The 24805-nt window shown below is 38.1% G+C and overlaps 1 protein-coding gene across 2 annotated transcripts in view; it reads right to left on the reverse strand.

The window, feature by feature from the left end:
- The window catches only part of LOC128693569 (pachytene checkpoint protein 2 homolog), a 37928-nt gene extending 14697 nt beyond the window's left edge, over positions 1-23231 (reverse strand). Inside the window, exons 1-4 of one of the 2 annotated variants that reach the window (XM_070103303.1) lie at positions 23073-23231; positions 20043-20205; positions 15779-15964; positions 7728-7833 (exon numbers count right to left, since the gene is read on the reverse strand). In XM_070103303.1, the coding sequence (XP_069959404.1) occupies positions 7728-7833; positions 15779-15964; positions 20043-20205; positions 23073-23128 (511 nt within the window). In that variant the 5' untranslated portion in view covers positions 23129-23231. Of the gene's footprint in view, positions 1-7727; positions 7834-15778; positions 15965-20042; positions 20206-21363; positions 21613-23072 lie in introns of those variants that run through there. The other variant, XM_070103304.1, reaches the window with a different exon arrangement.
- Positions 23232-24805: the final 1574 nt, after the last annotated feature.

The raw sequence follows: 24805 nt of genomic DNA on the forward strand, positions 1-24805 counted from the left end.
TCTGCCATGTAGGCATAACTACTCACAAAAATCACAATAACATGACTGCAACGAAATCATAAAATGGATGGAGCTCAAGTCTATGGCAAGTGAGTCCTGAAACTCACAGGCCAGTGTGTTAACCACTGGGCCATCTGACTAACAAGATTCATCCAACCATGTATATTTCTATACACCATAGGAAGGTTAACATGGGCCACCACTGTGACCACACATGCACACTGGCCTGTGAGTTTTAGGACTTGCCTTCCATGGGTTTCAGCACCACTCGTTCGCTCTGTGATCTGCTATATAGGTTAGATTAACATCAATTAACCAATAATTATAATATAAATTACTGCCTCTCCTCACTTAATGATGGAGTTCCATTTCTAAGACCATGTCAGTAAGCAAATTCATCGCTAGATGAGGAGCACTATAATGGTAGTGGGTTTGTGTCAACCATCTTTGGTACTGTTTTAACCCTTTCAGGGTCCGTCCCGTAGATCTACGGCTTTACATTCAGGGTCCAAACCGTAGATCTACGCCATGAGCTCAGCTCACTCTGATAAATTGTGAGTGGTACATTTGGGCCTAGATATGAGAGAATACATCTATGTGGTATATGTGCACCACATAAAACAGATCCTGCAGCACACTGTGTATAATGAGAGAAAAAAAATGAAATCATGATTTTTCGATTAAAACAGCAACTTTGCAGTGTTTTTTCGTATGTTTTTTATAGTTGTATTTGCGATTTCTTGGTCTCGTTTGATAGAATGGAAGACATATTACAGAAATAGAGATGATTTTGATTGGTTTTAGCACTGGAAATGGCTTGAAACTGAGCTCAAAGTAGCAGAAATGTTAAATTTTGCCGATATTCAAGAGTAAACAAACGACCTCACACATCTAATACACGTCAGCTGGTGGGTCTAATATACATTCACAAATATGGTGATGATATTTATACAATTATTACAGTATTGCATAACAGTAAATCTTCTATTTTTTGGTGTGAATAAAAATTCATTATGTGAATAAAAAATCAAAATGGAATTTATTTGTAAAGCCTCAAAACATAACTAATGAACAGAGGAAATGTTAGTTTAGTGCCAGGAATGCCTACATTGTTCATTCTGGACCCTATTTTGAAATTGGAATATTTTGAACTTTGTGTTAAATTGGCCAAATTAACAATTTCCGATCACTTTATTTTGTAGTTGAAACAGTTGACTTGGCGATTTCTTGTGCTCAATCGATAGAATAGAAGTAATACTAGTGAAATAGCTAAGAATTTGGTTGATTGGAATAATGTAATTGGCCTAAAATAGGAGTCAAAGTCGGCAAAATCGCCGATTCGTAAATATCGCTGACACATCAAAATTCGCGAGAGCATAATTTCGTCAATTTTCCACCAAATTTCGTACTTTTTGTTTTATTACCTTCACAAAAAGATTTTCTACGATTTCATAAGAAAAAATAACAAATTTTTTTTTTTAAAATTCTTGGACACTGGTGCGTGACTCCAGATTTGGGCCTTGGACCCTGAAAGGGTTAATGTCACCTTTGCACCATTTATGACATTTCTGGTATATTTTTAATGTTTATGCAGTAGTGTACTGTAAATTGTAATAAACAGAATAGAGGTTGGTAGAGAGCAACCACCCTGGAAGGTACTACCGTCCTGCCAAATGAGTGTGAAACACAAGCCTGTAATTGTTTTGTGTGATGTTAGGATTGCTGGTGTCTTTTTCTGTCTCATAAACATGCAAGGTTGTAGGTATGTCTTGCTACCCCTACTTACACTTAGGTCACACTACACATGCATGTACAAGCATATACATACTAACCCCTCTGGGTTTTCTTTTATTTTCTTCCTAGTTCTTGTTCTTATTTATTTCTGCTTATCTCCATGGGGAAGTGGAACAGAATTCTTCCTCCATAAGCTATGCATGTTGTAGGAGGCAACTAGATGCTGGGAGCAATGGGCTAGTAACCCCTTCTCCTGTATAAACTACTAAAAACAAAGAAAAGAAAAACTTTATAAAATTGGGATGTTTGAATGTGCATGGATGTAGTGTGGATGATAAGAAAGAAATGATTGCTACTGTTATGAATAAAAAGAAGATGGATGTCCTAGCCCTAAGCAAAGCAAAGCTGAAGAGGGGTAGGAGAGTTTCAGTGAAGAGAAATAAATGGGATTAAGTCAGGAGTATCTGAGAGAGTTGGAGCTAAGGAAGGGGTAGCAATAATGTTGAAGGATCAGTTATGGAAGAAGAGGGAATATAAATGTGTAAATTCAAGGATTATGTGGATTAAAATAAGGGTTGGATGCGAAAAGTGGGTCATAATAAGCGTGTATGCACCAGGAGAAGAGAGGAATGTAGAGGAGAGAGAGAGATTTTGGGAGATGTTAAGCGAATGTATAGGAACCTTTGAACCAAGTGAGAGAGTAACTGTGGTAGGGGACGTAAATGGTGAAGTAGAAGAAACATTTAGAGAGGGTTTGGTAGGTAAGTTTGGGGTGCCAGGTGTAAATGATAATGGGGAGCATTTGACTAAACTTTGTATAGAAACTAATTTGGCTATAGGTAACACACATTTTAAGAAAAAACAATAAATACAGTGGACCCTCCCTTTTCGTCTTTAATTCGTTCCAGGAGTCCAACAAAATGTGAAATTGACTAAAACTGAAACCGTTTTTCCCACAAGAAATAATGTTAATCCAATTAATCCATTTCAGACATCCAAAAGTATAAAAAAAAAATACATTTTACAGAGAAGAACTACATTCCACGGCTTATTTATCTATCACAATTCATCTAATATGACATAATAAACAATATTAATAACATAGAAACATGATATATACTCTAGAATGAATAAAATATGTCATTATGTATGTGAGGAGTAAGTGGTGGTGTGTTGTTGTTGTTAGGTTTATAAGGGCCACTGAGAGAAGTCGTACATATTAGTGGTATTGGAGGCGGCAGCAGAAGCCACCAACACTATTCACACAAACAATGAACGTAATTTATAAATAAGAAATATTTACACTTTAATTTATAAATAAGAAATATTTACACTTACTGTACCTTGGAGATGCTGGCATTGGTTTTGGGTGGTGGAAGATAGGCAGGGCGGCGTAGGTTTGTCAGTGGCCCTATATACCTCCAATAACATTATAGGAGTCAGTTTCATGTCGTCCTTTTTCGATCACTTAATCACTCAACTTACTTGCTACATTGTTAATGCTACACTTTATCGCTGGCTGGCGCTATAGCCTTTATCGACTCCTGCTGCTTTTGTATCGTACATATCGCAGAATCACTGAATCACTGAAGAAGGCACATTCTTCCCTCTCTCTTCCTCCTTTGCTACTTTGCTACAAGCTTTTTCTTGTATTCTATGGTGTTTCTAACCTTCTTTATCAATGGGCTGGCACTAGCAGCTTTCTTTGGGCCCAGAATAAACAAGTGCAAAAAACAATGAATTATTACAAAATGTTTCCTATGGCCTCACAGAAAAATGTTCACTCATCCATAAACAAAGAGACACTGCCACCTCAGAATGTGTGTGTGGGAGGTTGTGTGCATGGCGCATTCGGACATGTACTGTACCACTGACGAGAACAGAGAAGCAATGGAAACGGAGGCAATATTTTTACTGAAACACCAACATGAACAGAGGAAAGCAACAAAAACAGAGCCAATAATTTACAGAAAAAATTGGCGATAACGGAAATGAGCGAAAACAGAGCCCAACGAAAAGGGAGGGTCCACTGTATACAAGATATGATATAAGGTGTAATAACAGTAGTTTGTTGGACAACGTATTGGTAGATAAAAGACTGTTGGGTAGACTTCAGGATGTACATGTTTATTGAGGGGCCACAGATATATCAGATCACTTTTTAGTTGTAGCTACAGTGAGAGTAAAAGGTAGCTGGGATACAAGGAAAATGTTGATGAAGGTAAGGAAGCTGTGATTTCATGTATAGAGGCAAAGGAATAACATCTTATAGGAGTGAGGAAGTACCAGTTGTGAGTGTGGGGGAAATGCGTCGGGCAGTGGGTAGAATTAAAGCGGGTAAAGCAACTGGGAATAATGGGATAAAGATAGACATATTAAAAGCAGGTGGGGATATAGTTTGGAGTGGTTAGTGTTTTTATTTAATAAATGTATGGAAGAGGGTAACGTACCTAGGGATTGGCAGAGAGCATGCATAGTTCCTTTGTATGAAGGCAAGGGGACGAAAGTGTAATTTTCCTTTTTATTAACACATTGGCCGTTTCCCACCAAGGTAGTATGGCCCGAAAAAGAAAAACTTTCATCATCATTCACTCCATCACTGTCTTGCCAGAGGCATGCTTACACTACAGTTATAAAACTTCAGCATTAACACCCTCCTTCAGAGTGCCAGCACTATACTTCCCATCTTCAGGAATCAAGTCCGGCCTCCCGGTTTCCCTGAACCCCTTCATAAATGTTACCTTGCTTACACTCCAGCAGCACGTCAAGTCATAAAAACCATACGTCTCCATTCGCTCCTATCTAACATGCTCACGCACGCTTGCTGGAAGTCCAAGCCCCTCACACACAAAACCTCCTTTACCCCCTCTCTCCAACCTTTCCTAGGCCAACCCCTACCCCGCCTTCCCCCCACTAAAGATTTATACACTCTCGAAGTCATTGTATTTCATTCCATCCTCCCTACATGTCCAAACCATCTGTGTGACTGCTAAATAAGCCACCATGGACCCAAAAAAAGCTGCTAGTGCCAGCCCGTTGATAAAGAAGGTGAGAAACACCATAGAATACAAGAAAAAACCCGTAGCAAAGTACCAGCATCTCCAAGGTACAGTAAGTGTAAATATTTCTTATTTATAAATTAAAGTGTAGTAAATATTTCTTATTTATAAATTACGTTCACTGTTTGTGTGAATAGTGTTGGTGGCTTCTGCTGCCGCCTCCAATACCAAGAATATGTACGACTTCTCTCAGTGGCCCTTATAAACCTAACAACAACAACACACCACCACTTACTCCTCACATACATAATGACATATTTTATTCATTCTAGAGTATATATCATGTTTCTATGTTATTAATATTGTTTATTATGTCATATTAGATGAATTGTGATAGATAAATCAGCCCTCTGCATAATAGTTTTGGTAACCCCACACCTCCTCCTAATCTCCAAACTAGAGTCTCTGCATTATATTCACACCAACACATTGCCCTCAGACATGACATCTCCACTGCCTCCAGCCTTCTCCTTGTTTTAACATTCATAACCCATGCCTCACACCCATACAAGAGGGTTTTTATAACTATTCTCTCATACATTCCCCTCTTTGCTTTCATGCCACTCATCTTACACCGTACTTCAAGGAGTTTCATATATACTCCAGCAATTCTAAAACATGTCTGGGACCTGGCAAAAAAGGCAAAAATCCTGTCTTATAAATACATTTTTCTTATATAAGAACATAAGAACAAAGGAACACTGCAGAAGGCCTACTGGCCCATGCGAGGCAGGTCCAAGTCTCCTACCGGCTTAAGCCAATGCACCCAACCTAGTCAGGTCAGGTCACATTGACTTAAGGGAGGAACACGGCAACTGACCTGGTAGCACAAGCTATCAGGTCCAACTCACACCCACCCACATCCACTCATGTATTTATCCAACCTATTTTTAAAGCTACACAACGTTCTGGCCTCTATAACTGTACTTGGGAGTTTGTTCCACTCATCCACAACTCTATTACCAAACCAGTACTTTCCTATATCCTTCCTGAATCTGAATTTTTCCAACTTAAAACCATTGCTGCGAGTCCTGTCTAGGCTAGATATTTTCAGCACACTATTTACATCCCCTTTATTTATTCCTGTCTTCCATTTATACACCTCAATCATATCCCCCCTAATTCTACGTCTTTCTAGAGAGTGCAGATTCAGGGCCCTTAGTCTATCCTCATAGGGAAGGTTTCTGATACATGGGATCAACTTTGTCATCCTCCTTTGTACATTTTCCAGAGAATTTATATCCATTCTGTAATACGGTGACCAAAACTGTGCAGCATAATCTAAATGAGGCCTAACCAAGGATGTATAGAGTTGAAGAACAACCTGAGGACTCCTATTATTTATGCTTCTTGATATGAAGCCAAGGATTCTATTAGCTTTATTGCGAACACTAATGCACTGTTGTCTTGGTTTCAGATTACTGCTAACCAGAACTCCTAAATCTTTTTCGCAATCCGTAATATTAAGATTTACATTATTTAGTTTATATGTGGCATGGTTATTGTCCTGTCCAACATTTAGAACTTTGCATTTGTCTATATTACCTGGAGAGAGAGTTCCGGGGGTCAACGCCCCCGTGGCCCGGTCTGTGACCAGGCATCTGCCACTTCTCCGACCCTTAACAAAAAAATTGGGGTGGATTTTTGGTGGCTGGAACGGATTAATGGCATTTCAATTAATTTCAATGAGGACAATTTATCTGATATACAGTGGACCCCCGGTTTTCGTCCAGTGTGGAAATCGTACAATTCAGATTTCGAGCACTTTTTTGGGCAAAATTCCCCCCCCGGGTTTCGTACAATGGCTCAGAAATCGACAGTACCAGATGCGTCCACCTGGGCTGCTCATATGTTTGTGACTCACTCTTGGGCACATTAATCCAGTGATGATATTTTCTTCAAAATTATATAAGATACACGTTACATAGCATATAAACATGCCTTTGTTACTCGTTCACTAAGAGTGTCCCTCTAGTCTTAGCGCCATAGTAATACTAATAGTACACAATAATAATCACTCTTGGGCACATTAAATGTCTCATTTTAGGTTAATATAGACATTTTCATTAATCCATCTATGATATTTTCTTCAAAATTGTACCATAAGAAACATGTTACATAGCATATAAACATGCAATGTTTATAAGCTATCAAGGGGTGGGGTTGGGTAGAGGGTAAACATTACATTTTCTCTGGTCCAGCTTCAGAGAAAACGTGTGTGAATCTGCGTTGGCCCAGTAACCGCCCTTAATAGCACATAATGCTTTTGTTCACAATTCTTGGCATGAATTATTTATTACTTCTCCCTTTGATTATGATGGTATCAAAAAGTAGTTGTTAGAAACAATTAAACTCAGTGAACATGGTATGTCAATTGTAATAGTATGGCTGTAGGCCACAGTGTATGTAGCCAGTAGGTATACACCTGGAATGTATACACCTGGAATGTATACACCTGGAATGTATTCCCTCTGGAATTACAAATAAATACTACTCACCAACAAGTCTTCAATAAGGGTATGTAATGTTCATTTATCATTAAAATTAGTCATTTATATTTATTTCTCATTGTTTTCTGTATGTAAAATTATAGTTATTCTCTATAAAATGTATTTTTTTGTTAATATTTTTGGGTGTCTGAAATGGATTAATTGGGTTTACATTATTTCTTGTGGGAAATATTACTTTGGTTTTCGGCCATTACAGATTTAGGCCAACCTTCTGGATTGGATTAATTACGAAAACCAGGGGTCTAATGTACGAGCAAACTGAGTTACGAGTTGGATCACGGAACAAATTAAACTCGTAAGTCAAAGTACCACTGTACTGTACTACATAATGTTGGAGGGTAACAGTCGCCAGATAATCAATGATCTAATGTGTTTCTAATTTAAATACTTGGCAAAGAAAATCACAATGAAGATAAAAACCTACCCGTTCCAGGTGGACCATGTAGAAGTATAACCTTGTTCCAAGAGATAATGTTCTTGTTCAGTCCTCTGTCAGAGAACAACAGAGTAGTTCGAACAAATTTCAAAAGCTGAAAAACAGAATTTTTTTTTATTTTCACTACAAATACAAAGGCTATAAAAAAAAAGTCAGATATTATGGAGAAAGTGAAAATAGAAAACAAGTTTTTAATAGTTATAAAAGTGCTGGCCATAGTTGCCTGGAAATTTTAGTTAAGACACATATGCAACAGTTAGATTTCTTTATTTTGAAACGTTTTGCCTACACAGTAGGCTCCTTCAGTCAAGTACAAAAAAGTTGGTAGAAGCAGTAGAGATGTGAAGACCATGTAATCAGTCCATCATCCTTGAAGGTGTAAGTTTGAGGTGGTCAGTCCCTCATCCTCAAAAAGATTATTGTTCCATAGTCTGAAACAATATGAAGTTGAGATTATAGAACAATACTCTTCTCCAGGCTGAGGGACTGACCACCTCAAAACTAAGTCTTCAAGGGTGGACTGATTACATGGTCTTCACATCTCTTCTGCTTCTACCAACTTTTCTGCACTCAACTGAAGAAGCCTACTGTGTAGCAAAACGTTTCGAAATAAAGATACCAAACTGTTGCATGTGTCTTACCTAGCAACCATTTGTCTGGAAGTGTTACAAATCATGAATGAGAGAGTAATAAGATGGATGTAGTCATCCATACAGGTAACATTTAAACTTTGACATAACCTGCACATAGGAGAATGAAACTTATAACAATGTTTTGGTCCAATTTGGACCATTAACTAGTCACACCATAAGTTTAATTCTCCTGTGTATGGGTTATCTGTGTATTGTTCCAGTCATAGTACTGTGCCTTTTTATTCTTTAACAGCACAGCACTTGTTCTTCACCGAGTACCTTTGTTCAGCGGGAAGAAGTTTTTTACTTGATATAACACAGGTAAATGATAATGGGAGCCCTTTGATTGAACTTTGTATAGAAAGGGGTTTAGTTATAGGTAATACATATTTTAAGAAAAAGAGGATAAATAAGTATACACGATATGATGTAGGGCGAAATGACAGTAGTTTGTTGGATTATGTATTGGTAGATAAAAGACTGTTGAGTAGACTTCAGGATGTACATGTTTATAGAGGGGCCACAGATATATCAGATCACTTTCTAGTTGTAGCTACACTGAGAGTAAAAGGTAGATGGGATACAAGGAGAATAGAAGCATCAGGGAAGAGAGAGGTGAAGGTTTATAAACTAAAAGAGGAGGCAGTTAGGGTAAGATATAAACAGCTATTGGAGGATAGATGGGCTAATGAGAGCATAGGCAATGGGGTCGAAGAGGTATGGGGTAGGTTTAAAAATGTAGTGTTAGAGTCTTCAGCAGAAGTTTGTGGTTACAGGAAAGTGGGTGCAGGAGGGAAGAGGAGCGATTGGTGGAATGATGATGTAAAGAGAGTAGTAAGGGAGAAAAAGTTAGCATATGAGAAGTTTTTACAAAGTAGAAGTGATGCAAGGAGGGAAGAGTATATGGAGAAAAAGAGAGAGGTTAAGAGAGTGGTGAAGCAATGTAAAAAGAGAGCAAATGAGAGAGTGGGTGAGATGTTATCAACAAATTTTGTTGAAAATAAGAAAAAGTTTTGGAGTGAGATTAACAAGTTAAGAAAGCCTAGAGAACAAATGGATTTGTCAGTTAAAAATAGGAGAGGAGAGTTATTAAATGGAGAGTTAGAGGTATTGGGAAGATGGAAGGAATATTTTGAGGAATTGTTAAATGTTGATGAAGATAGGGAAGCTGTGATTTCGTGTATAGGGCAAGGAGGAATAACATCTTGTAGGAGTGAGGAAGAGCCAGTTGTGAGTGTGGGGGAAGTTCGTGAGGCAGTAGGTAAAATGAAAGGGGGTAAGGCAGCCGGGATTGATGGGATAAAGATAGAAATGTTAAAAGCAGGTGGGGATATAGTTTTGGAGTGGTTGGTGCAATTGTTTAATAAATGTATGGAAGAGGGTAAGGTACCTAGGGATTGGCAGAGAGCATGCATAGTTCCTTTGTATAAAGGCAAAGGGGATAAAAGAGAGTGCAAAAATTATAGGGGGATAAGTCTGTTGAGTGTACCTGGTAAAGTGTATGGTAGAGTTATAATTGAAAGAATTAAGAGTAAGACGGAGAATAGGATAGCAGATGAACAAGGAGGCTTTAGGAAAGGTAGGGGGTGTGTGGACCAGGTGTTTACAGTGAAACATATAAGTGAACAGTATTTAGATAAGGCTAAAGAGGTCTTTGTGGCATTTATGGATTTGGAAAAGGCGTATGACAGGGTGGATAGGGGGGCAATGTGGCAGATGTTGCAAGTGTATGGTGTAGGAGGTAGGTTACTGAAAGCAGTGAAGAGTTTTTACGAGGATAGTGAGGCTCAAGTTAGAGTATGTAGGAAAGAGGGAAATTTTTTCCCAGTAAAAGTAGGCCTTAGACAAGGATGTGTGATGTCACCGTGGTTGTTTAATATATTTATAGATGGGGTTGTAAGAGAAGTAAATGCGAGGGTCTTGGCAAGAGGCGTGGAGTTAAAAGATAAAGAATCACACACAAAGTGGGAGTTGTCACAGCTGCTCTTTGCTGATGACACTGTGCTCTTGGGAGATTCTGAAGAGAAGTTGCAGAGATTGGTGGATGAATTTGGTAGGGTGTGCAAAAGAAGAAAATTAAAGGTGAATACAGGAAAGAGTAAGGTTATGAGGATAACAAAAAGATTAGGTGATGAAAGATTGAATATCAGATTGGAGGGAGAGAGTATGGAGGAGGTGAACGTATTCAGATATTTGGGAGTGGACGTGTCAGCGGATGGGTCTATGAAAGATGAGGTGAATCATAGAATTGATGAGGGAAAAAGAGTGAGTGGTGCACTTAGGAGTCTGTGGAGACAAAGAACTTTGTCCTTGGAGGCAAAGAGGGGAATGTATGAGAGTATAGTTTTACCAACGCTCTTATATGGGTGTGAAGCGTGGGTGATGAATGTTGCAGCGAGGAGAAGGCTGGAGGCAGTGGAGATGTCATGTCTGAGGGCAATGTGTGGTGTGAATATAATGCAGAGAATTCGTAGTTTGGAAGTTAGGAGGAGGTTGATATAACACAGGAAATGGTGGATCATCATAGTACTGGAGATGGTATACACCTAGACTTCACTAAGATTAATTTACATGGAATATCTGTGAGGTTGAAGTAAGATTGAGTTTAGAAGCACTGTACTTAAAAATATAAAAGGACAAATGGGGCATGTTTTATTTGGTAAAACTCAGGATTAGTAAGAACAAGCATGGGCTGGTGTTATGAGCCAAGGAAGCTCCCAAATATGTATAGCCTTTTGTGCAGCCATGTGGTGTCATCTTGGACTGTGTAGGATGTGAACAGTGGAACAGTATTATTATAGGGCTGTGTATGGCAGTGGTAAGTTATCCTGGATAATGAAGCAGTGTCATTATGTAGATAAAAGGTGCTCATTTCAATGACATGCTATAAAATACAGTGATGCAGTATTATAAAGAATAGTGCAGTGATAACTGGTGTGCACCACATAAAAGACATGAAAAGTGGCAGCTCATGGTATAGGAGAAAAAAGTAAAAGTCACAATACCGTGACTGGAACAATGCACAAATAACCTTGTTGCGTCCTCTGCTTGGACCCAAAGTTAATAATTAATGTTGTAGGCATATATTTTCCTATTCACCTAATACTATATTGCCAATAGCATTATTAATAGCTAAAATAACGTTATTGTGCTTTATAGTATTATCTGCCCTTATATTGTTAGGTATGTGGATAGGTAGGATGTTTATTCTAAGTGATAGGCACTTCACTGTGAGTAACAACCAGGCTAACTGTCATTAGGGTGTTAGTGTCTGACAGTCCCTCGCACCGCCAATGAAGTACGGATGTCACGAGGTATTGTAAAGCTCGGAGGAGTGGCTTCAAGTCAGTCTGGGCCTGAATAGTCAAGCGAACATACCTCACTCAGTTACCCACTGACCTCTCACAGGAGACACATCAAGTTCTCTCTCTGGTGGTCGATTTCCTTTCTTAGTTGATTTCCTTTCTTAAGTCTGTCACTTTCGAGTTCTCTATACTCTGGTGAATTAATGGTTCAGTTAACTGAATAAGCCTTGTCAGCCTGTGTGTGTTAATTTGTGGTCAAAGTTATTCTAAGTCATGCTGGATAAAAAATAAGACTAAGTCTGTTACTTTCAAGTTCTTGCATACTCTGGTGAATTAATACTTCAGCTAACTGAATAAGTTCTAGGTAATAGATTGGTAGACAGCAACCACCCAGGGAGGTACTACCGTCCTGCCAAGCGAGTGTAAAATGGAAGCTTGTAATTGTTTTACACGATGGTAGGATTGCTGGTGTCTTTTTTTTCTGTCTCATAAACATGCAAGATTTCAGGTATGTCTTGCTTTTACTTACACTTAGGTCACACTACACATACATGTACAAGAATATATATATACACACCCCTCTGGGTTTTCTTCTATTTTCTTCCTAGTTCTTGTTCTTGTTTATTTCCTCTTACCTCCATGGTAAAGTGGAACAGAATTCTTCCTCCGTAAGCCATGCGTGTTGTAAAAGGCAACTAAAATGCCAGGAGCAAGGGGCTAGTAACCTCTTCTGTATATACGTATTACTAAATGTAAAAGGAGAAAGTTTTGTTTTTCTTTTTGGGCCACCCCGCCTCGGTGGGATACAGCCAGTGTGTTGAAAGAATAAGTCTTAGTAACCATTGTAGGTTACCTTGTGGTTGATATAACTGGATGAAGATAGTACAAAGTCCGAACTTATAAGGCTGATTTATCCATATTAATATGCTGGTTAAATTGGATCTTTATAGTTAATGAAGTTATATATATAATGTACGTACCAAGAGAAACGTAGGAGTTAGACTCCTCATTTTATGTCCAATGTCCTAACGTTATATAAGTATACGTATATTCAGCTACACTTTACTAGTAAAGATTTTAAATTTTAGGTATGTGTTTTGCAATCCCGAATTATTATTACAATTTACTGTTATGAAACCATAAACAGGCCATCTGTTAAATGAGAACAAATTACCTTAACTCTCTACCATGCTTTGGAGAAGTCGAAGAAGACAATTTCTGTAACAAACCCGTATGTGGGAGACTGAAACTTACGATGATGTTTCAGTCCGACTTGGACTAGTTAATGGTCCAAACTGACCCAAAACGTCATCATAAGTTTCGATCTTCTATGTGTGAATAATTTGTGTATAGGGAAAGGCTCAAACATGAAGTGAGGCATGGCTAGCCTAAAGGAAGCAGAGTTTGTATAAACTAGGTGAAACCTGACTGGGGACCAGTCATGGGTGGCATTCCACAAGGATCAGTTGTAGGCCCACTGTTGTTCATAATTTACATTAATGACCTTAATGAAGGAATAACAATTCAAATGAACAAATTCACTGATGACACAAAAAAAATAGGCCAAATAATAAATTTTGAGGATACCCTCAAACTTATAAACTAAGTGATGTATAGTCTGATCACACACAATGGGAGTCATGGTAAGCAGAAATCTGAAGCCAAGACAACATCGCCTAAGTGTGCACAATAAGGCTAACAGATTATCTGGATTTATTTCAAGAGGTAAAAGTAATAGTAGTCCAAGTTATTTTATAGCTAGACATCACTAGTAAGGCCTCACTTAGATTATGCAGCTCAGTTTAGGTTAAATAACAAAAAAAAAATAACAAAAAAAAAAAGGCACAATACAGTTTAGGTTACCATACAACAGACTGAATATAAATGCATTGGAGAACATACAGAGAAGGATTACAAAATTAATCCTCTGTATACAGAATCTCTCATATGAGGATAGATTGAGAGCCTTGAACCTTTATTCCCTTGAGAGATGTAGAATGAGAGGAGACATCAGTGAGACACATAAGTGGAAGATAGGCATAAACAACGGCGATGTAAATAAAGCGCTGAGGATATGTCGGTATTATATACCATTCTGATATTCACTCTGTCAGACACTGCAACACAATGGCATCTTGGTACAGAAAAGAAAACACCTTGGACAACTTTTTCAAGTGCGAATCATTGGATCTGAGTGGGACGTGACTTCACAGTGACTACATTCTCTCTTCTACCACCCTGCACCTCTCCTTCCGACAGAATATAAGTCGCTTGTCTCCAGACTATGGAACAGAGCTCTTCTCCAGGCTGAGGGACTGACAACCTCAAATCTACGACTTTAAGGGTTATGGACTGATTACATCGTCTTCACATCTCTACTGCTCCTTCCTACTTTCTGTACTCGACTGAAGAAGCCTACTGTGTAGGCGAAACATTTTGGAATAAAGTTGCCTAACTGTTGCCAATGTGTCTTACCTACGAAGTCAAGAAAGACCTTGAAATAATAGGTTTAAATTAGATAACTTTAGATTTAGAAAGGGCAAAGGAAAGCACTGATTTTTAAACCAAGTTGTCAATAAATGGAACAATCTGCCAAGTTGGGACATCATAACTAAAACCTTGAGAGCTTTAAAAATAGGTTAGACAAGTACTGCATATGAGTGACAATGGTTAGGTTTGAGCAGGACCTGTCTATCATGAGGCAATGAAACTAACTTCTTTGGCAACTCTTAGAATAGTCTGGACAAATATGCAAGTGGGAGTGGTTGGATTTGAGAAGGACCTGCCTAGTAGGAGTAAGATTAAGATGTTTATTTTGACAAATTACATGGTTGTATTGAAATGATGAAGCCACTGTGTGGCGAAACGTTTCCTCAATAAAGATTCCCGTATGTTGCATAAGTGTCTTAATCTTCAACTTGTCGGTTTTCAGAACCATTCATCACACAGAGGAATATAACAGTTGGGTGTACATGGACCAGTAGGCCTGATGTAGTGTTCCTCCATTCTCATAAGGAAAATTAGACACATGGGCAACATCTGGGTATCTATTGTAGACATTTACAGTGATTATGTATGAGTGAGGTGAAAGTGTTGAATGATGATGAAAGTATTTTCTTTTTGGGGATTTTCTTTCTTTTTGGGTCACCCTGCCTCGGTGGGAGATGGCCGACTTGTTGAAAAAAAAAAAAATTGCCATCCAGTGGCTTTATCATTACAAATTCAAGGACATAACTGAAAGACAGTAGAACTATGTATGAAAGATAAGGTAATCAGTCCCTCAGCCTTGGAGTTGGTGTGAAGAGCACCATAGTCATGAAGATTCTGGAGCACAGGCAAGAAGGCCAGCGCTTATATACTGGCGTCAGGTGGAAAGGGACGGGTAGGAGACTAGGGCATAGCCATGGCTACTTCTACTTACACCTAGGTCACACTACATAGGCATGTACAAGCATATATACACACACCCCTCTGGGTTTTCTTGTATTTTCTTACTAGTTCTTCTTCTTATTTATTTCCTCTTATCTCCACGGGGAAGTGGAAAAGAATTCTTCCTCAGTAAGCCATTCACGTCATAAGAGGCAACTAACATGCCAGGAGCAAAGGGCTAGTAACCCCCTTCTCCTGTATACATTACTGAAGTTAAAAAGAGAAACTTATGTTTTTCTTTTTGGGTCACCCTACTTCAGTGGGATGCAGCTGGTGCATGGAAAGTAGATTTCCATATTTTCTTTAATGATTTTGCATAAAATGAGAACTATGAGCAGATTTGTCTAATCAACTGACCCAATCAAACTCGACAGTGCATGCACATTTAAAAAACAATTTAACCAACATTATAATTCAACAGAAAAACCTCTGATTAATGAACCTAGACTTAACAAACTTTAGAAAAATGGGACAAAATCCTCTGAGTCAGCTGGTCTGGAAACAATACAAACTACTGATTACAGAACTGTCCATTATTGCTGCAGTCATAGTAAAAGAATATCATCTCTATCCCCAACAATTGCAGTTACCTGCCACCCACTCCCCCTTATTAGTCAGTAAAAGAGAAGGTTCACTGTACAGTAACACAAACACAATATACTGCATTTTTTACCTGTTCTTTAATTGGAGAGTCATAAATAAGGTTCTCCCATAAGTCCTCAAATTCAGTAGCAGGCAGCATCCAATAAGAGGCTGCAGCAATGTCTTCTTCACCCTCATTCAACTCCTCAATGCTTGGACCATAGCTCTCAAGTTGATAAATGTGATACTGTGGTTGTGTCATCGATATATCTACATGCTGCAAAGAAACAGTGATATATGTAAATTCTGCAAAGAAACATTCAGGTTTTACCATCAATATATTCACATGCTACAAAAAAATATTGTACAGCCTTGTGGTTGTACCTCTGATATATCTACATGCTGCTGGCAAATACAGTATTTGGTGGTTGTACCATTGATGTATACATATGCTCAACGAAATAACACATGAAATAGATACACAAGGCCATCCATGCAGCTACCAGACAGCTGGAAAAGCAGCCTATATAGTACCAATAGTTTAAAAATATATATAAAGTAGATATTGACATGAATACTCAATAAGTGGCGAAGATATCGAGAAATCAAATGATAAGCCAAATGAAAAAGTGTAGATTTTTCTATGGAGCACTGAGATGGTTTGGGCATAGCATAAGAAACACTGCAGAATGACAAGGAATGTGCTGAAGGAGCTGATGAAGTAAAGATAAGAAGAGGAATCAAGAAAAGAGAGCCCTTCAAGGAGGCTCTTTGATGACAACAAAGGCCTCTTGATTTGGATAATTTGAGCTATCCTTTTTTTCCTTAGATTGAATCTGATTACCTCCCATTCCCCAGTCATTATAAGGACCAGAGGGTGGGGGATAGGTGGGTGTTAATTTTTTATTTATTTTATTATCACACTGGCCGACTCCCACCAAGGCAGGGTGGCCCGAAAAAGAAAAACTTTCACCATCATTCACTCCATCACTGTCTTGCCAGAAGGGTGCTTTACACTACAGTTTTTAAACTGCAGCATTAACACCCCTCCTTCAGAGTGCAGGCACTGTACTTCCCATCTCCAGGACTCAAGTCCGGCCTGCCGGTTTCCCTGAACCCCTTCATAAATGTTACTTTGCTCACACTCCAACAGCACGTCAAGTATTAAAAACCATTTGTCTCCATTCACTCCTATCAAACACGCTCACGCATGCCTGCTGGAAGTCCAAGCCCCTCGCACACAAAACCTCCTTTACCCCCTCCCTCCAACCTTTCCTAGGCCGACCCCTACCCCGCCTTCCTTCCACTACAGACTGATACACTCTTGAAGTCACTGTTTCGCTCCATTCTCTCTACATGTCCGAACCACCTCAACAACCCTTCCTCAGCCCTCTGGACAACAGTTTTGGTAATCCCGCACCTCCTCCTAACTTCCAAACTATGAATTTTCTGCATTATATTCACACCACACATTGCCCTCAGACATGACATCTCCACTGCCTCCAGGCTTCTCCTCGCTGCAACATTCATCACCTATGCTTCACACCCATATAAGAGCGTTGGTAAAACTATACTCTCATACATTCCCCTCTTTGCCTCCAAAGACAAAGTTCTTTGTCTCCACAGACTCCTAAGTGCACCACTCACCCTTTTCCCCTCATCAATTCTATGATTCACCTCATCTTTCATAGACCCATCCGCTGACACGTCCACTCCCAAATATCTGAATACATTCACCTCCTCCATACTCTCTCCCTCCAATCTGATATCCAATCTTTCATCACCTAATCTTTTTGTTATCCTCATTACCTTACTCTTTCCTGTATTCACTTTTAATTTTCTTCTTTTGCACACCCTACCAAATTCATCCACCAACCTCTGCAGCTTCTCTTCAGAATCTCCCAAGAGCACAGTGTCATCAGCAAAGAGCAACTGTGACAACTCCCACTTTATGTGTGATTCTTTATCTTTTAACTCCACGCCTCTTGCCAAGACCCTCGCATTTACTTCTCTTACAACCCCATCTATAAATATATTAAACAACCACGGTGACATCACACATCCTTGTCTAAGGCCTACTTTTACTGGGAAATAATTTCCCTCTTTCCTACATACTCTAACTTGAGCCTCACTATCCTTGTAAAAACTCTTCACTGCTTTCAGTAACCTACCTCCTACACCATACACCTGCAACATCTGCCACATTGCCCCCCTATCCACCCTGTCATACGCCTTTTCCAAATCCATAAATGCCACAAAGACCTCTTTAGCCTTATCTAAATACTGTTCACTTATATGTTTCACTGTAAACACCTGGTCCACACATCCCCTACCTTTCCTAAAGCCTCCTTGTTCATCTGCTATCCTCTTCTCCGTCTTAATCTTAATTCTTTCAATAATAACTCTACCATACACTTTACCAGGTATACTCAACAGACTTATCCCCCTATAATTTTTGCACTCTCTTTTGTCCCCTTTGCCTTTATACAAAGGAACTATGCATGCTCTCTGCCAATCCCTAGGTACCTTACCCTCTTCCATACATTTATTAAATAATTGCACCAACCACTCCAAAACTATATCCCCACCTGCTTTTAACATTTCTATCTTTATCCCATCAATCTCGGCTGCCTTACCCCCTTTCATTTTACCTACTGCCTCACGAACTTCCCCCACACTCACAACTGGCTCTTCCTCACTCCTACAAGATGTTATTCCTCCTTGCCCTATACACGAAATCACAGCTTCTCTATCTTCATCAACATTTAGCAATTCCTCAAAATATTCCCTCCATCTTCCCAATACCTCTAACTCTCCATTTAATAACTCTCCTCTCCTATTTTTAACTGACAAATCCATTTGATCTCTTGGCTTCCTTAACTTGTTAATTTCACTCCAAAACTTTTTCTTATTTTCAACAAAGTTTGTTGATAACGTCTCACCCACTCTCTCATTTGCTCTCTTTTTACATTGCTTCACCGCTCTCTTAACCTCTCTCTTTTTCTCCATACACTCTTCCCTCCTTGCATCACTTCTACTTTGTAAAAACTTCTCATATGCTAACTTTTTCTCCCTTACTACTCTCTTTACATCATTATTCCACCAATCGCTCCTCTTCCCTCCTGCACCCACTTTCCTGTAACCACAAACTTCTGCTGAACACTCTAACATTACATTTTTAAACCTACCCCATACCTCTTCGACCCCATTGCCTATGCTCTCGTTAGCCCATCTATCCTCCAATAGCTGTTTATATCTTACCCTAACTGCCTCCTCTTTTAGTTTATAAACCTTCACCGCTCTCTTCCCTGATGCTTCTATTCTCCTTGTATCCCATCTACCTTTTACTCTCAGTGTAGCTACAACTAGAAAGTGATCTGATATATCTGTGGCCCCTCTATAAACATGTACATCCTGAAGTCTACTCAACAGTCTTTTATCTACCAATACATAATCCAACAAACTACTGTCATTTCGCCCTACATCATATCTTGTATACTTATTTATCCTCTTTTTCTTAAAATATGTATTACCTATAACTAAACCCCTTTCTATACAAAGTTCAATCAAAGGGCTCCCATTTTCATTTACACCTGGCACCCCAAACTTACCTACCACACCCTCTCTAAAAGTTTCTCCTACTTTAGCATTCAGGTCCCCTACCACAATTACTATCTCACTTGGTTCAAAGGTTCCTATACATTCACTTAACATCTCCCAAAATCTCTCTCTCTCCTCTACATTCCTCTCTTCTCCAGGTGCATGCACGTTTATTATGACCCACTTTTCACATCCAACCTTTACTTTAATCCACATAATTCTTGAATTTACACATTCATATTTTCTTTTCTCCTTCTATAACTGATCCTTCAACATTACTGCTACCCCTTCCTTTGCTCTAACTCTCTCAGATACTCCAGATTTAATTCCATTTATTTCCCCCCACCGAAACTCCCCTACCCCCTTCAGCTTTGTTTCGCTTAGGGCCAGGACATCCAACTTCTTTTCATTCATAACATCAGCAATCATCTGTTTCTTGTCATCCGCACTACATCCACGCACAGTCAAGCATCCCAGTTTTATAAAGTTAATATAGAAATGAATATCAGATGCTCATTCAACTCATACTTTGTTCTACAGCTAAGACTAGTAAACTGAACAATGCTCTATATTCCAACTTATCTTAATCTAAAAACCTTGAATCAATTTTATAATATTCAAATCTATGCATTCACTTTGTAGTGGTAGTGATTATTTGGCTACTAAATTAAGTTACACAAAAAATCAAACATTAATTTAAAAACATTCCCAGTAGAGAAAGTGCTAGTGGTAATGTGACTTGGACAGTACTGTACCTTCATATTACAAGCAGAGTCCAGTTCACATATTCGTATGTGTACTATATGATCATTAAGTAAAGACATTGGAAAGTCTTTTATGATACTATCAACATTGATATTCTTCTTCTCCTGAAGAAAGCTGCCTACTTCCTCTATGAGTTTCTTTTCCACCATTGTACTGAAATAGATTGGTCTTATTAGTATTATAAGTTCACAACAAGAGTTTAAATGTGATATTAAAAGTAGTATGTTTCACTAACAAGTAGTTTTATGCTAAGGATGAAATTTAATGAGAAATATTTCTAATGCATTCCTTAAACATTGTAAAATTCCATTACATCAAACCACCATACGGCGAATTCTGTTTGTCTGTCATCGTATTCAAGTACCAAGGAACAGCACCTGCAATAGACCGCCCACCAAATTTTCAACAACTTCCTTCTCGTTTGAAGCATGGTGATCACTTCCTGGTAAAACTGCCTGCTACTGCTTTCAAGAAGAAGGCTCAAAAGAGGTGTTACGTCTGTGCACATACAAGAAAACGCCCACAACAACGCAGAGACACTCGTTTTATGTGTGAAGAATGTAAAACACCACTGTGCATGACACCATGTTTCAAAGACTTCCACAGGCTGCAGAGCTTCTAGAAACATTCCCTGTGACTGTATATGTGTATATAAAATATAGAAAAATAGTAATAAACAATATTTCATACAGTTTGTTTGTGCAAATATTTTTTGTAAACAAAACAATGACAACAGTGTTTACGCCCTTATTGTGTAGTATTGAAAAAGAAATAACTTACAAAATACTGATCATACTGGTCTCACAGGCCATAAAAGTTACTTGGAAAAAGAAAAATTAAAAAATAATAGAAATTAGTACATAAGAAAGTAAATAAAAGAATACCGGGTGATGGCAGTCGGCGATGTTGCCACATGGTGCCCCTTTTTCATCAACTTCACGCCTCCATATCTCGGTAAGTATTGATGGTAAAAATTTTTTGTTTAGCCTATAATGTTCAGTAAAATAAACTCTATTTTTTCATAAGAAAAAAATAATTTTTTTTTTTAAATCTGGCCGACCCTGAGAACAAGTCTCTGACAGGGCCTGTTGACCCTGAAAGGGTTAATGAATAAATTTTCTGTTTATCTTCTAATAGTTGTTTTCTTCTTTCAGATGCCTCGTACTTGTGTAAATAGTGCAGACAACTTCTGCTACATTTGTGGTGAGGTGACCTTTGCATCACAGAAGCACCATATAACTGCTATGGTTAGAAAGGCATATCACCTAGAAAAGCATATCACACACATGCTGCAACAATTGTGCTACTAACCTTCACCAATGGTTGAACAGGAAGAGGAAAGGAATGCCTTTTGCTGTGCCAATGACATTGCAGGAGTCAACACACCATGGGATATAACATGTCACTTAAAATCCACTTTTTGGACTCACATTTAGACTTTTTTCCAGCAAACTGTGAGGCAGTTAGTGATGAACATGGTGAAAGGTTTCACCAAGATATTTCAACCATGGAAAAATGACACCAAGGCAAATGGGGCACAAGAATACTTGCAGACTATTGCTGGACATTGGCAAGAGATGATTCTTCAGCCCACTATAAGCTTCAAGCAAAAAGGCAGAGAGTAGGTATGGATTAGTTTAAAACATATTGACACATATCGTACGTTATAATAAAATAATCAAATATTACATGTCTCGTATCTTTAAAACTACAGCCAATAAGCATTTTTCAAGGAGATATTTGGATTTAGGACATGAAAATACATAAAAATTAACTAATCTCATTTAAGAAGCATACAACTTTTCAAAAACTGTTGACCAGTGTTATTACATTCACGGGCACTAAACCAGTAATGAGAGGTGATCAAATTTGACCTAAGGAAGGAGTAGGTAGCTCCAATTCCTGGAATCCAGATTAATTATAAATATAATCATGTGGGAGCGCAAAACCTGTAAGTTTATTCAGGTATACAAAAATACAGTTACAAAGATTATCATACATAGCAGCATATGTGTAGAGAACCTAAGATGACTCAAAAAAAGTCATGCAGACTGACTTATTTATTTTTATGTCTTTGCAAACAGTACATTGAGATTTTATATTTACAATAATGGGTCGCAATGCAAAGAGAGCCTCTATTATGCCTAGGCATTATGGGCCAACTTATTATTGGCTTACAGACTACTTAACACTAAGGATTTTATCATAGTTGTACAGGACAGGAATTATTTCATAGTTGTATAGTAGATTATTAATTATAAGTGAATTAAATTTGTATAAGACAATGGATATTTTCATATATTCTAAAATGCTTTTTGTGAAAACAATGATTCAATTATATTACTGTCAACAATGGATAAAAGGTTCAAAGTGATTGTTTCAGTTATGATGTGGGAGTACATAGGCGAGTCCGTGTGTACTGAGTATTTAGCATTTAGTCTAGGGTGATTAAGTGGCTTTTGAGAAGAGTCTTAAATTGATTTTCAGACTGGGCTACTTTAATATCTTCTGGTAATGAATTCCATATTTTGGGGCCCTTTATGTGCATAGAATTTTTACACAGTGTGATATGGACACGAGGTATATCAAAAAGAGATCTGTGTCTTGTGGTCATGTATCCTGTTTCCATTGTAAGTAAGTAAGTAAGTTTATTCAGGTATACACAAATACAGTTACATAGAATTATCATACATAGCAGCATATGTGTAGAGAACCTGGGATAACCCAAAAAAGTCAGACAGAGTGACTTATTTCCATTGGTGTCCTTAGTAGGTATTAGTAGGATGATAGTGCATGTGAGGGTGATTGTATTCAGGCTCAATTCAGGGAACTGAAGCACAGATCCAATGCCCTAGATCAAGAGCCCCTCACCAACGTCAAGGAACCTCCCTTGAGGGGCTGTAATCAAGAGCCCAGCATCAAGGAACACCTTGATGCTGCCAACAGTAGAACAAAATTGCCATCATCAGCACTATTAATAACTCCCCGAGCCTCGTAATATATCTAACTCATTAACCAACCTATTCATCTTTTGAAGAATTTCAACATGAAGAACTGGACAGCCATCAGCAGCCATCTTAATAAACTTATAAATAAACACTTGAGAGTTGAATAAGACGGTTGAAGTTGTTATTGTCGTTGTGATGATCCACAACAAATAAGCGACTCTGGAAAATATCTACCACAAAATATATGTCTATGTTAAGTTGAAAATTGTCCATAGTTATAAATAACTAAATTAATGTTTATATTATGTGCTTATGGAAAATTGCAAAGAGGTTTTGTATTTTTGTTAAGGGCGATATTTCTTGAAAATTATTTTTAGTCCTAAGGCGGCGCTGCATGACCCTTGTGGGTTTAGCGCTTAGTCTTGATGATGATAATGAAATAATATAGCTCAAGTCTTTATTAGTATCATTATTATTAGTTGTAGTAGTGGTAAGATATGACCCCAATGGAAATAAGTTACTGTGTCTGACTTTTTTGGGTTATCCCAGGTTCTCTACACATATGCTGCTATGTATGATAATTCTATGTAACTGTATTTGTGTATACCTGAATAAACTTACTTACTTACTTACTTACACTGCAGCAAGCCTACTGGCCTGTACGAGGCAGGTCCAAGTCACCTCCCGGCTTAAACCACTGACCAACCTTAATAAGTGGATGTGACCTGGACCTAGTCAGGTTCAACTCACACCTACTTAAGGAAGGAGCAAGGCATCCGACCCATCAGCACAAGCTAGTCAGGTCCAACTCACACCCACTCATGTATTATCTAACCTATTTTAAAACTACACAACGTCTTAGCTTCTAGAATTATTAGTAGCATTAATAGTAGTATTACTAGTAGCATTAATAGTAGTATTACTAGTAGCATTAATAGCAGTATTAGTAGTGGCATTAATAGTAGTATTATTACTGCACCTACTACATACATAGAACACTTAACTCTGATATAAACCCTCCCCTCAAACGTCTCCTTACCAACCTCAACAGAACACATGACCATAACACAAGACACAGATCACTCTTTGATGTTCCTCGTGTCCATCTCACACTATGCAAAAACTCAATGCACATAAAAGGCCCTAAAATCTGGAATTCATTACCTGTGAATATAAAAGAAACACTGTCTGTTTATAAATTCAAGTCTCTTCTCAAAAATCACTTACTCACCCACAACTAAATAAATACTGAATAATTGTATCTCATAAATTGTATCTCATATATGTATCCCATTATTGTATCTCATATGTCAACCTGTGACCCAATCAAACTTTGTTACTATTTAACTTCATTACCTAACATAATACTCCATTCTACTGATTACTCAGCAACACAGTAATGACCATATGACCTGTCTTTGTAATACTCATTTGTACTAAATTGTTATCTGTTTATAATAATGTTTTTACCACTGAATATATCATTGCTTAGTTAATCTTAAGTTAATTTTAAGCCTGCCCATAATGCTCTGCATACAAGGGGTTTTGGCATGTTGCACTGTAAAAATTGTATTCTTTGTACTTCTCTGTATCATGTTCAAATAAATAAATAAATAAATAAATAAATAGCATTAGTAGTAGTAGCAGTAGTAGTATTAGTAGTAGTAGTAGTAATAGAAGTATTAGTAGTAGTAGTAGTAGTAGTAGTAGTAGCATTAGTAGTATTAGTAGTAGTAGTAGTAGTAGTATTAGTAGTAGTAGTAGCATTAGTAGTATTAGTAGTAGTAGTAGTAGTAGTATTAGTA

This window comes from Cherax quadricarinatus, chromosome 85, assembly GCF_038502225.1.
Source record: "Cherax quadricarinatus isolate ZL_2023a chromosome 85, ASM3850222v1, whole genome shotgun sequence".
Taxonomy (NCBI): domain Eukaryota; kingdom Metazoa; phylum Arthropoda; class Malacostraca; order Decapoda; family Parastacidae; genus Cherax; species Cherax quadricarinatus.